The 13,642-nt window shown below is 40.8% G+C and overlaps 1 protein-coding gene across 2 annotated transcripts in view; it reads left to right on the top strand.

Moving 5' to 3' along the window:
- Positions 1 to 12,048, top strand: part of LOC116381471 (SLIT-ROBO Rho GTPase-activating protein 3-like) — a 29,044-nt gene extending 16,996 nt beyond the window's left edge. Inside the window, exons 9-22 of one of the 2 annotated variants that reach the window (XM_031843676.1) lie at positions 1,000 to 1,197; positions 1,304 to 1,388; positions 2,434 to 2,461; positions 4,454 to 4,484; positions 4,828 to 4,888; positions 6,098 to 6,175; positions 6,518 to 6,652; positions 6,751 to 6,856; positions 6,932 to 7,159; positions 7,491 to 7,564; positions 7,680 to 7,860; positions 8,590 to 8,739; positions 8,893 to 9,208; positions 9,374 to 12,048. In XM_031843676.1, coding sequence (XP_031699536.1) covers positions 1,000 to 1,197; positions 1,304 to 1,388; positions 2,434 to 2,461; positions 4,454 to 4,484; positions 4,828 to 4,888; positions 6,098 to 6,175; positions 6,518 to 6,652; positions 6,751 to 6,856; positions 6,932 to 7,159; positions 7,491 to 7,564; positions 7,680 to 7,860; positions 8,590 to 8,739; positions 8,893 to 9,208; positions 9,374 to 9,835 — 2,133 coding nt within the window. In that variant the 3' untranslated portion in view covers positions 9,836 to 12,048. Of the gene's footprint in view, positions 1 to 999; positions 1,198 to 1,303; positions 1,389 to 2,433; positions 2,462 to 3,363; positions 3,467 to 4,453; positions 4,485 to 4,827; positions 4,889 to 6,097; positions 6,176 to 6,517; positions 6,653 to 6,750; positions 6,857 to 6,931; positions 7,160 to 7,490; positions 7,565 to 7,679; positions 7,861 to 8,589; positions 8,740 to 8,892; positions 9,209 to 9,373 lie in introns of both variants that reach the window. The other variant, XM_031843684.1, reaches the window with a different exon arrangement.
- The last annotated feature ends 1,594 nt before the right edge of the window (positions 12,049 to 13,642 follow it).

The following is a 13,642-nucleotide window of genomic DNA, read 5'->3' as shown; positions in this document are numbered from 1 at the left end:
GTGTGTGTGTGTGTGTGTGTGTGTGTGTGTGTGTGTGTGTGTGTGTGACTAAATGCATGGCATGGTGATTGGAATGGAAAAAATAATAATTTCACGACAAAAATGAAAAGAACCATTTTGTGTCCCATCTACCAAAGCACAACCTAAAAGACAAACTGTACATGTATGATGCAGCTTAACATGGTCATAGTCATAGATGTTTAAAAATTCAGAGGCCATTGCATATCACCAGGTTGTTGCAATATACTGTGGCAGGAAATGAAAGTGTTATCGTTTAAACTACGAATCAAGTGAGACGCCAGAGAGCGGAACAGGGAAATGTCTTAAAGATATCTGCTGCTCTAATGTAGGTCAGTCTATAACACAATGTTAACAGGCTTTGGCGCATTTGCCAAAACGTCGAACTCCTGAAACACTTACGGAACATTTCTCTAATGTTAAGAAGTACCACTCTTACAGCGTATCACCCATCAAAGAGCTGTTTGTCTTACTTGAAGCAGCTGAAGCATTTCAAAACCTTCTTGGCTTTGCTACACTATGTTTTAAACTGGGATTGGCAGCCAACACCCTTACCTCTGTCACACCCTGCATTTATGTTCATCTTTGATCATTAATCATCTCTCATCCAGTCTCCTGCCTCTACTGGGAGGGCGGGGGGGGGGGGGGGGGGGTCACCCCAGCATGCTCCCTGAAGCCATCGAGGCCACTGTTACTCACATAGACATGTTTAAAGCACCTGGGTCAGTGTGTCACACCTGTCTGTTATTAATATGGAAATTTACACTGCCTTCCTGTCGCCTGTTGTTTACGTCGTGTCAGTCAATCTGCTGTCAAAATGGCCTGCTGGCTTGTTTACACCATAGAGCTCGTTTGTGACACTGAGAAGTTGTACAAGTATTTACATTGAGTATAGTTCCAATATTCCTTGTTGTTTTTATCCGTATATACTGAATTAAAGTCACTCGTTTTCAAACACCTTTTCTATGCTGCGTGTGTCAGGTGAGGAAGACTCTTGACGCCACCATGCAGACCCTTCAGGACATGCTCACCGTGGAGGACTTCGATGTTTCGGAGGCCTTCCAGCACAGCCAATCCACAGAGTCGGTCAAATCGGCTTCCTCTGACTCCTACATGAGCAAGGCAAACATTGTGAAGAGACGAGCCAATCAGCACGAGACTGAGGGCTTCTACTTCACTGTGAGTTCTCAGACGAATGAGAGCACGACGGCACTGCAGTATGGAGCGCATGCATTATAAATAATAACCTTGTTGGTAATTGTCTCTTTATGTATTTCATCTGCAGAAATACAAGGAGTACTTGAATGGCAGCAATCTCATTATCAAACTGCAGGCCAAGCATGACCTTCTGAAGCAGACACTGGGAGAAGGTGAGACTTATTGTGCTGTACATGCGTGGAGCGGCAAGTGATTGTAATCGTTGGGGGTCTGCTCTTTACATTAAGTTTTGTATTAAGTGGGTAAAGTACCATAAATCAAGTTTGAATAAGGATGTGTGCAGTTTAGTCTTATGTCAATGAGTTGCTACTGCAGAATGTTGCAAGCATCTGCTATGGATATAAAATATACAGCACAGCACATATTGTCAGTGGTACTATATTTGTGGACACACAAGAGTATATATGGTGGAATTTGATTGATTGAAATTGAATACAAGCATGTGTTGTTACTGAAGGTGTCATTCAATTGACAGCTTGACAATCTTTGGACCTAAAAATGTGTCACAGGTTAGAAAAGACAGTAAAGAAAAGTACTGTACCTGAAGGGTATTCCTTGCCATACTATGTTCAAATATTCCTCATATAAAATATGCATTAACCTACACACCAAAAGAGTGAATAGAAATGTATATATTCGGTGTCGTAGTGTTTCTCTTTTAGACTCAAACATCTGCTTCGGGTTCCATGTGTGTTTGACATAAAGTAGGATTGTGCTGGAAGCTGCTTTACACACGACGTGATCCTCGAACAAACGTTCCCGGTGGACTGATCAAAGTGAGGCCTTAATCAGTTTGCGTACAGTGAGACGCGTGTGTGCGAATGTGGTTTCAGATATCACAAAATCATCACACTGTACAAATCACAGCTCCCACAAAAAAACCTCCCACTCTTGTCGCCCCCGGATACATTTTCAGTTTGCCGAGCGAGCAGACGAGTTATCCCCTTCTGGGGCTCTTGTCCCGTTTCTAGGGCAACCGCTGAATGACTGCTGCCTGGCGGTGAGACAAATGCAGCCGTGGCGCTCACCCCATTGAGCCGCCTGAATAGATGCCCGTTTTCTCATAACACCCCTTTCCGTCTCCATCTGCCAGCCTCGTATAGTCGGCCAGCACCGAACCGTACAGCTAACTTCTGTGATTGTGATACGAGTGTATACTAATTTTGGCTCTTTCTCTGCTGTTTCTTTTTCTTTTAGGGGAGAGGGCTGAATACGGAACAACAAGGTAAGCTGTCCAGTGACAAGACGATGAATGAAGTAGGCAATGGCGTGTAAAATCCTTCCTGTGTCTCTGGATGTGGCAGGAATGAGATCACAGTGTGGGAATATGAGAGTTGTCTCAACCTCTCTCTTGTTTTGTTAAAGAAAGGGTTTGATGCTAATCAGAGAAGGCTGAGCTCTGAGTTGTTCTTCACAGTTTTAATCTATACAATATGTTAGACAAATAAATGAAATGCCAGGGAGATGGATAATGTCCTGCTGCTGTTCTACTTATAAACAATTCAGTGAGCAGAAAATGAAGACAAGCTCATGACTAATTGAATACAAGTGTTTGGCTTTTACCTATTTTGAACTTTACTGCATTCTATTAAATGCAATCAAATCTTTATTGCATTTTATGCTCGATGATTCCCTGTTGTCATTATCCTTGACTTTGATTAAGTTTGCTGCAGCAGCTTCATCTAAGGGTCAATTCAAAGAAATGTTTTGACATTTTGGCAAATGTGCTTTTTTCGCTTTTTAGAAGATTTATATCGTTGTCATGATTTTATGCCAAATGTGAAGCTACAGACTGTTACCTTGACTTAGCATTAAGATTGGAAGCAGGGGAAAACAGCTGGCCTGAAATACCGAGTAAAACCTTAACATGTCATTTTTCTCATCTTTTGTAGAGATGAAACAAGCGAGCTAAGCTAACCTATCGGTGTCTGTAGCTTCCCATTGACCGTGCAGATACTGTGTGAGAGTGGTATCGATCTGCTCATCTCATTTAGATATTGTGTTTTTGGAGGTGCAAATTATTGTGGCAAAGACATGACAACAAACTGTTTTTTGTATGTGTATACCAATTGCATTAGCATTCATATTTACCCTGTACCAACCGTACACCCCCCACCATCTCCCCAGGCCCCCCACTCTTCCCCCTAAACCCCAGAGAATGCGGAAGTCTAGACCTCGCTCCGTTTTTAACCGTAAGCTGTTTAACGGCAATATGGAGGCCTTCATTCAGGTATTAGTCCATCTGTGCTCTTTGTCTCTCCGTGAGCTCAGCTGTCTCGCTAGTGGTCCTTGGGGGTTCTCTTGGCTTTGACCGCTCTTTTACCCAAATGTTGGCTCACTCATGCACTGATTTTCCTCTTGCTCACTGCCTTGTGTTCACAGTCTTGTAGAAGGAAAGACGGGGTGAGGTGAAAACCAATTAAACTAATGCTGGCGATGGTTTGCTTTCTTAAGCACTGCTTTTAACATCCTCTCCTATCCCAGCCTCCAGACACTAAAATAATAATTGGGCCTCATGTCAGCTGGCCATGCACCAGCTATGTCAGGCTATGCAAATATACAAATGGCCACGTCCACTTTAATGCTCAAACAAACTGCGGCAGGCAAGACAGAGTGTGCATCAACAGCAGTGGAGCACTACAGCTGAAACCATCAGTCAATTGGCAGATGTAAAAAAAGCAATTCATCATTCAAGTGATTTTTCAAGCACAAATTCCAAACGTTCCCGTGTTCCAGGTTCTAGCTGTTCAAATATGTTCTACTTGTATTTGTCTTATATGATAATAAACCGAATATCTTTGGCTTTTAGAGTGTTGGCTGGAAAAAAAAAAAGTGATGACACCTTTGGCTTAAGGAGGTTGTGATGGGTGTTTGTCACTATATCCAAATTATTGTTACTACCACTTATTGGAGAAATGAATGGTTATATATTTGGATAATGAAAATAATTGGTTAGTTGCAGCCTTAGAAATATGCCTTACTTTATGTAGCTCTTACCCCCGTCCTCTCAGATAGCACCCTCCCTCACACATACTCCCCCTGTCGAGCTATGTCCTCATGTTTCAAACCTCACAAGGCACTGATGCTTTGGCTATTCTTTCAGGCCAGGCCTCCTCTTTTTCTCTCTCTCTCTGTACGGTCTGTCTCTCTCACTAACCTGTTGTGGTTCTTGTTGCATCTCTTCCTCCGTCTGCGGGCCTTTCTGCTCTCTGCCCAGGGGAAGACGGAATGTCCGTGCCAGGAGTCAGGTACTCTGTCTAATAGCAGGGCGGGATAATCCCGCTGTGTTCAGTATGCTAACCAACATTTCTGTGCCTCTGTCCTGTTGGCAGTCCTGTGTGATACTGTAGTGATAGTAACATATTTTGGTGCAAACACTAACACAATTGTGTTCTGCCTGTTTTTTTTCCTATAAACTTTAACATCAGTTATTTAAAAATAACATCAAATGATGAACATTGTTAAGTTAATTCATTTGAGGGGCTGCCTCTATAAGCCTCTGATGATAACATCCTGCAGGCATAGCTATTTGTCTTCTATGATTCTCTGTGTATGTGCTTACAATAATAGTCATTTGAATCTGTCTGGTAGGACTCAGGGCAGCCTATACCAGTGGTGGTTGAGAGCTGCGTTCGATACATCAACCTGTATGGTAGGTTCCTTTGTAGTGTTTCTTTCCACAAAATGATAAAACCTGTGCTTTCACATACTCTGTCTCTCCCTCTTTTTATACTAACATTTTTGACATGAAAAAGATTAACATCAGCAATATTGTCAGGGAATCACACAGTATATGTCTTAAATATGTATTGAACAAAGCAATACAATCCAACGTGTTTTCAACAGGAATGTCCTAGACTTAAAAATAAGTCTTTAGACTACAAATAGCCCTTTTTCGCCACATGAAACCTTTATAGGATCCTCACCCATGGGACTAAATTATTACCTTCATCATAGTTCCTGGTGCCATACCCTGAGGGTAGTCATTGCTAATACCCCAGGAACTATTGGGACAGAGTTTGCAGTGCTGGGCATTCATTCACTCAATAAGAAAGCACTGAATGCCACTTGTATGAATATTAACATGAAGGGTGGACACAACACAATTAATATGTGTTGTTGTTTTTTTTCCTTCAAAAGCTGCCATCATTTTTTTTTAAGCCGTTCCAGACTTATTTGCTTGATCTTCAAGGTTCTTAAGATGCGGCAGAAAGACAAACAGAAAAAACCGCCAATTAGACGTTTAGTTCCTGTGGCTCCATAGTTCTTTGAACATTTGGGTTGAAAAGAGCCTAAATAATAGCATTTTTTGACTAATCAATTTGTTGAATTGGCTGACAAAATCAGTCAATTCAGTGTTATCGTCCCTTTGCAGCAAACTACAGTCATGCTAAGGAATTTCATAAAATCAAGCATTCATTAATATTATAGTGAAGACAGTGATTAATATTTCATCCATCAATAAAAAGGACCAGAAAAAACAAAAAAAATTACTAATAACGTTGTCCAGAACCTTATTGACCGATTGAAATTTAAATTACCTAGAAGTCTGCTAGCGGGTTCAAACCTTGCCCTCACCCATACTGGTCTTGTCTTTCAAATCCAGTCTCACACCATTTTGCACCATTTTTGTCACATACATACTGAACATCCCCACACTTGCAATGTAACCTAAACTGACATTTGTTGTTGGGTTTAGTCTTTTTTTTAAATGAGTTTGTTTATGTGCTTTAACCTTTGGGCTTTATGTGCTGTGCACCTTCTGTGAGGATTGGTTAATATTGTTAAACTTTAAATGTGCAGAGAAATTCAATGAAAAGACATTTGTACATTTTACACTAACTGGTCTATCTGTCCACAGGTCTTCAGCAGCAAGGTATATTTCGAGTTCCAGGCTCCCATGTCGAAGTCAACGATATTAAAAATGCGTTTGAAAGAGGTTAGTCCCTGTGCGCTTGGCCATCTTCTCTTGATTGGTTTTAAATTGCATTTTGTCCACCTCAAAAGCCACAGTCTCTTTCACACGCCTTTAAAGTGCACATAAAGAGCCCATGTGCCACATAACTCCATAATGGACATGTAAACCATTGTAGATGCATAATACATAAGATCAGCATCTTGGAGTAATAATAAATGAGGAAACATAACTGTACTCTCAATGTTTATATTAACCTCCCAACTTGAAATACGCATAAACAAAAACTGCATCGCTGCTGTGTTATGTGGACATTGATAGTAATGAATGATTGCTGAGTGGATTAAATGTATGTTACGTCTATAGGAGAGGATCCACTGGTGGATGATCAGGACGATCATGACATCAACTCTGTGGCAGGCGTTCTTAAGCTCTACTTCAGGGGGCTGGAAAACCCGCTGTTCCCTAAAGAGCGTTTCCTCGACCTCATATCCACAACCAGTGAGTCACATTCCAGGAAAACATCCGATACATCTCAGCTTTTTATTTAGTGTAGCTTTCTCTAATCTTCCACTTTTTCTTTGTTTCCTTTATCTCAGAGCTTGATTTAGGCGCAGAAAGGGCTCATCACCTTCAGCAGATAGTTGTGACTCTCCAGCGGTCCGTGATCATCGTCATGAGATACCTGTTTGCATTTCTAAATCAGTAAGTCCTGCCACAGCAAAAAATCCCACTTGTTTGACACTCATGAAGTGATACTAATTGCTTCTGGCTTCCCAGTGTTTCTCAGTACAGTGATGAGAACATGATGGACCCCTACAACCTGGCTATTTGCTTTGGCCCCACATTGATGCCAATACCAGATGATCAGGACCCTGTGTCCTGCCAGGCGCATGTTAACGACATCATTAAGACCGTTATCATCCACCATGAGGTCATCTTCCCGGCCCAGCGTGAGTTGGACGGACCTGTGTATGAAAAGTGCATGGCTGGTGGGGAAGAGTACTGGTAAGTGTAAGACCAGGTGTCCATTATGTGGTCAGTACATAGATTATGGGGCGGCTGTTGCTTAGGAGTGCGTGTTTGAATGGGTAAATGAGGGGGAAAATGGTGGAACACTTGGAAAAAAAAGCTGCCATTTATATGCAACCATTTACTGTCTATTTTTCTCAGTTTTCCATTTAAAAAATGGATGAAATTTCAATAAAAATGTACTGAAAAACACCAAAACCATAATTGTGTCAGAATTGTTATTTGTCTTTCTCTTACATAAACATCTTACTTTGCATAAAATAAAATATGCTTTTGGGAATGTCTGTCTCCCTATTTCTCCATCCAGTGAAAGCCCCCACAGTGAGCCAGGAACTCTTGACGAGGTAGACAATGGCACCGGACCCAACACTAGCGATGAAGGTGAGTCACCAAGCAGTCAATCCACTGCAATGACTGCAGCCGTACCTGTAAGAGCTGAAAAGATTCTTTGCATTGGATTCCGTCCCATTTCTTCTTTGCATTATTTGTCTTGCAGAGTTGGAGCAGATCGAGGCCATTGCAAAGTTTGACTACGTGGGCCGAACTCCGAGAGAGCTTTCCTTCAAGAAGGGAGCCTCTCTGTTGCTCTACCTGCGAGCCTCTGAGGACTGGTGGGAGGGCCGACATAACGGTGTGGATGGGCTGATTCCACATCAGTACATTGTGGTACAAGACATGTGAGTAAGATGCATTTGCTCTGTGAAGCCCACAATAACACTTGTGTTATATTGAACAGATTTTAGCATACAACAGCATCACAAAGTCCTAGTCAAGAAGTCCGTACCCTGGTTCTGCTGCAGGACAACAGCTACTTTGGGCTTGGTCATTATTTATGTCGCTCTATTTTCCCATAATGCATGTTTCTATTCTTAACATTCTCTCGAGCCGTGTTGTTTCCAAAAAGCTTGGTCTTATAAAACCTGCGCCCTCATCAAGGATCAGTGTGAATAAATCATCCTGCTTTTCTGTATGTTTTTCTTGTTTCCTTGAAACAACTAGTTGCAATGAAAACAAAACAAGCAGTAATCTGCAGAGCTGTAGAGAGGACAAGTCACTCCTCAAAGGCAGCCATACATTTCTGCTGTGGCCTCTTGTCTGATAACCACTCCTGCATCGCTGGGCTGGTAACAACATTAAAGCAAAATTAAGAAGCGTGATGCTGCCAACACTGGCTTCAAGGGACTGATACGTGATTAATTCTGTCTGTAAAAGTAATGAGGCTCACTGTGCTGATGACATGTTTGTGTTGTTTTTGTGGCAAGAGTATAATTGTTAAGGATAATTGTATGTGCTGTTCGAGTGATTAAACTTCCAAGTTCATTCTCTCAAATTAAAAGCCAATATTAACATTTCCCGAGGGCAGACGCTATTAATCGAAATCAATCTCTTCTGTCCGTCCGTATCAGGGATGATGCATTCTCGGATAGCGTTCAGAGGACTGATAGTGCGGCCAGCAGTGGACCCCACCACGATGAAAGAGCCTTGTCCAGAAATGACCGCCGATCTCCTCCAAGTGAACACACACCTGAGCGCCAATTTGGAGCAGCACTGGGAAGGTGAGACAAAACTCTCTGGGCACACACAATACAGACAGTGAATACATAATGTAGAAATAAGCAGTATTTGATTTTTATGGACAAAAAATGCATTTAAAATCCCCGTGGAAGTATTCTGAGTCATGTAAAGTATCAAATTGTGATTTGTGTTAGGGTGAGGGTGCGATCAGATGGAGCTGCAGGTCCGCGCCACAGGAACGGCGCTGACGGTCACAGCCCCACCAGAGCTGCAGACCAGCCCCCTAGGGTTATGCCTCGGCCCTGCAGCCCACACAAAATAGCAGTTCACAGGGGCCCAACAGACAGTCCGGAGAAACGACGTCTCGCCGCATTTGGCAGTGCTGGCTGCATCAACCACTCCGACAGAAGGGCCTTCGTGGACAGCCATTCTCAACGATCTTCACACAGCACCACTCGGCACGCGAGCTTAGGAGATCACAAAACTCTTGAGGCTGAAGCACTTAATGAGGTGAGTGTTTAAAATGGTACAGTATATACTTCTAAATAGTGTGTGTGTGTGTATGTATGTGTATATATATATATATATATATATATATATATATATATGTTATATATGTTACTTGTTGCCTGATTGTATATCAAAATGTCAATATATTATTTTCCTTCTGCTCAGGACATTGAGAAAACGATGAATACAGCTCTCCATGAGTTGCGTGAGTTGGAGCGACAGAATGTAGCCAAACAAACCCCCGATGTTGTTTTGGACACATTGGAGCCCCTGAAACACGCTGGTGGAGCCCAGGATCCGCCTGGCAGCCCTCTCCACACCATGGTAATCAGGGATCTAGATGCAGCCCAGCGACGTAGCAGCAGCACCTCCTCCGAGACCATGAGCACTTTTAAACCTGCTATATCAGCACGTAGACCGAGTGCACCTCTAAGGCCCCCGCCTGTCAGACCTGTGCGGCCTGCGCCTGTGATTGGACAGGGCCAGGGACCACACCGCTCCAGCAGCTCCAGTTCCTCTGGTCTGGGCAGCCCAGGCATCACACCCACTGACAGGGTCTTTCCCAAACCCCCCTCCCCATCACCATCCACCTCCTCCTCATCCTCAGACAAACTAGGTAACATGTAGCTCCAGTCAGTCGCAAGTCAAGTGGTGGAAGAACACTGTGGATACCAAGTGATTGTGATTACCATCATGCCCCTGTACCTCTTTTTGACCGCAAAAGAAACATTGACACCTGGTCTGTATATTCTTCTGAAGTGTAGGATGGCTACTTCTGGTTTCTGACAACTGTGCTCCCACGCATTAACTTGTGTATATGTACTGCATTACAATATTACACAGAAATAGGATATAAATCTACTAGAATAATTGTATAGAATGCTACCGTGCTAAACAGCCGTGCTGGATAAAAAAGGGATGCACTGGAAAATGCTTCTGTTTACTGAAATCTGACAATGAAAATCTCATGTTATGAGGTTACAAAAATGCTGTTGAGCTTGGATTGTGTGTCTGGTTTTATGTTCCATTATGAGGGAACACTTATGGTAATATTACACCACTAATTATCTAGACATCCAGTCTGTGCTGCTGGTTGATGTAGTCTATTAAAACTAAAAAAAACTCCTTAAGCACCATTTTCCTTAGAGAGCCTGTCACACAATGCAGCCAATATATACCAACCAGCAAGTATGGTTTCAAGCAACTGGCAGATACGGTGGCTGTGTCTGAAATCACTCTCTCTTTACTATGTCGAGCACTATATTAACTCACCGCCATTTTATTTCAGTGTATGAATTCTGCGTGGGAAATTAACTTCTAGTGTATGGTGGCCTTAAAAAAATCGACTATTGGAATGAAAGAAATTTGTGTGCATGGCATGTTAAGTCTTTTCTGCCAACAATCCCACAATGCAATACATCACTTTTTACAGATGCAAAAGTTTGAGTTTTACATTACACCCGTTAGTGATAACGCAAACTGTTGCTAATTCATAAGTGTTTGACATATTTAGTGTTCATTACATAGTAAACTGTTCTGTTTCATTGGGAGGTGTGAGCGAGGATGATTTTAGACACAGCCATGGATGATTAGTAAAACCAGGGTAGAAGTGGGTTAAGTTGTTCTTCTAATGGCCGGTAGATGCTCACTCCAAGGAAATTACACTCCACGCAAATCCAACCTGAGGATACTAAAGGAGGACGACGACAGTCTAAAAGCAACTTTTAGACAACACCAACTGTCACTGGGATTGATTTTTTTCTACAATTTTTTTTTTTTTTTTTTTTTTTGCAGAATAGGCATCACTAGCCAACAGCCTGGGTGCGAGCCTGGTTAACTGGTTGCAGTCGGCAACAACCTGACACTCTGCTTCTCTTTGTTGCATTTTCTCAGCAGTGGACCAGGACTGGTACAAACTCTTTGTGACTCTGATATTTGATAATATTTGCTGCATGCAAGCTGTTCCAAAATGTACTTTTTAGGAAACAAAAATGAAACTTATTTCAGCCAAAACTATATTTTTCATTTATCTCCGAACAGCTCAGTGGATGACAGATGTAAATCAGGCTGCAGGGCCACACAGTTACACAGAGAACATTAACATCTATTGTGGACTTCATAGACATGCCACCCTTATAACTAATACACAGAAAGAAAGAATACAATCGGCAAAATGTTCTTGTAAAATATAGTAATCTCTCTATATACAAATTTTAGATGTTACCTTAATAAACAAGTGACATGTTCTCCTACAATTCAAGTAAATAATGCACTTAAACACACGACGGGGAACTGTGCTGCATTTGTAGGTTCTGTTTGTTAATTTTGATGACGTACTAGAAACATGACGTAGCACATCGGTGTCATTGAAGCTTACATAATGTCTAGATTGCATTGGTCAGTTCAGGCTGTGTGGGTGTTTAGATGAATTTGTTTACCGTTGATGTTTTTCATCCGTCTTAAAAGGATAATCAATACTATATATCTTAAAGTGTAAAAGGTACTTTGGATCGAATATATACATACTGTTAAAGGATACTTGTATAAATATCATTGTATGATAGGAACAGGATATATTATCATGTCTAGTCTGTAGATTTTTGTTACTCTTATCCTCGCACAAACATTAACAAAACAATAAATCAGTGAAACCTCACAGAAACTTCTTGTGTTATTGTCTTGTGACGTTCAATAAAAAGGGTTTCATGGAGGTGACTGCAGATTAACAGTGGCCAGTGATAGTTATGGTAGTGCACCATATTCATATCCATAGTCCTTGTTATACTGACAATCTGTGGTGAAAATTTGCATGAACAGCACAACTCATTCATACATGCACTGACTATAGACTGGTTTTTCATTGCCATCTACTGGTCAGTGTAGATTGTATGTTCTTCCTGTTAAAGACCTTCCAGTATCACACACAGTTTTTACGTTTGCTTAAGCACAATTTTGAAAATAGGGCTCATTTTGTCAAGAATTTACACACAATTATCACAACCACACGCATAACAGCAGAACACCTCAAACATTTTGCAAAATTAAACACTTCACTTAAAACTACACTATAAGTTATAAAACCCAATTATGTCACCTTATGGTTCATATAATCTGGACCTGTTTGAACCAGTTACACACTGCTGTGCTCAATCCAAAGCACCTTTAAGTTAACATTTCTACTTTTCTAATGATTTATTCTGGGTTAGGTTTTATCCAGATACGTTGTTTGAGTAAAGTACGTGAATATATTTATCATCAATATATTGATGAATATATGTATTTCTCTCCACAGCGTAAAATCTATCAATACATCCATGCATATCCAAAGGTTGCATTTTGCACTGAAAATCTGAACGGAACATATTTTACATAGAAGATAGAGCATAAGCACAGCAAAAGCATTCGTGCAAACAAAAGGAAGTGTGAATTACATTTTTTCTTTTAAAGCTAATACACGTTTTTGAACTCGCTGCCATGTTGACTTTCATGTTATTGTAAACAGGTACTCACCGTTGGTCTTTTTATGGTGGTATGAATGTTACTTTATGTCTTATGTAGAAAACTGTTCTGTGTGAAAAAAAAATGCTAAAATGTTTTGCTCTCTGAGTGTCAGTCTCGATTATTGAGTTCTATGTTCATTTTAGTGTGTAAACTATAAAAATCAAGGAAATACCAACATAAAATGCATCATGCCATGCCAGAGCATCCTGCAAAAAGCATATACATTTACATTAAGTAACATTAAGTACGGTTTTAATGTACTTTTACTTTATTTGTAGTATTATCCATTTTATGTTTCAATAGGAAATTACTAGTAATTATTACTCAACTACATTTATCTCCCAGCTTTATCCGCTAGTTACTTTGCAGATCAAAATTGTACGTGCAAAGAAATGTGGTCAACACACTAATTCATGATAACTACAACATAATATTTTTGCATCATGTTTGCATCATGCATCATGTGCATTAATAATGATATTTCTATGTGTTAAGTGTAACAATATCACTCTGAAAGAGGCCGTTGTGCATAATGAGTACTTGACACTTTAAATTTAGCTCACAATACTAATTTCACAACTTTCTACTTCAGTGAAACATTTGAATGCTTAAACTTTACTTGTGATGCCATATGTTTAGACTTTTACTTGAGTAAAAGATCTTAATACTTTTTCCATCACCCATCGCAGTATATTGTATCTTTTACATTTCTTACATAAAGACATGCAGTTACCACTTGCGCCCTGTGGATGGAGGCATTGTCATCAAACAATGAACATGAGATACATTATTTACAATGAAATGAGAGTGCCAACTCAAAAGTTTGGAGGAACTGCTAAAACTCCCAACCAGAGAAGTTTGAAACCACCTTAATCTTTAACAATGCAGTGACTCCATCCACAGGGCGCAAGTGGTAACTGCATGTCTTTATGT

The sequence above is a fragment of the Anarrhichthys ocellatus genome, unplaced genomic scaffold, assembly GCF_004355925.1.
Source record: "Anarrhichthys ocellatus isolate YVR2014 unplaced genomic scaffold, GSC_Weel_1.0 scaffold1, whole genome shotgun sequence".
Lineage (NCBI taxonomy): Eukaryota > Metazoa > Chordata > Actinopteri > Perciformes > Anarhichadidae > Anarrhichthys > Anarrhichthys ocellatus.
This window is presented reverse-complemented; position numbering and strand designations above follow the sequence as displayed.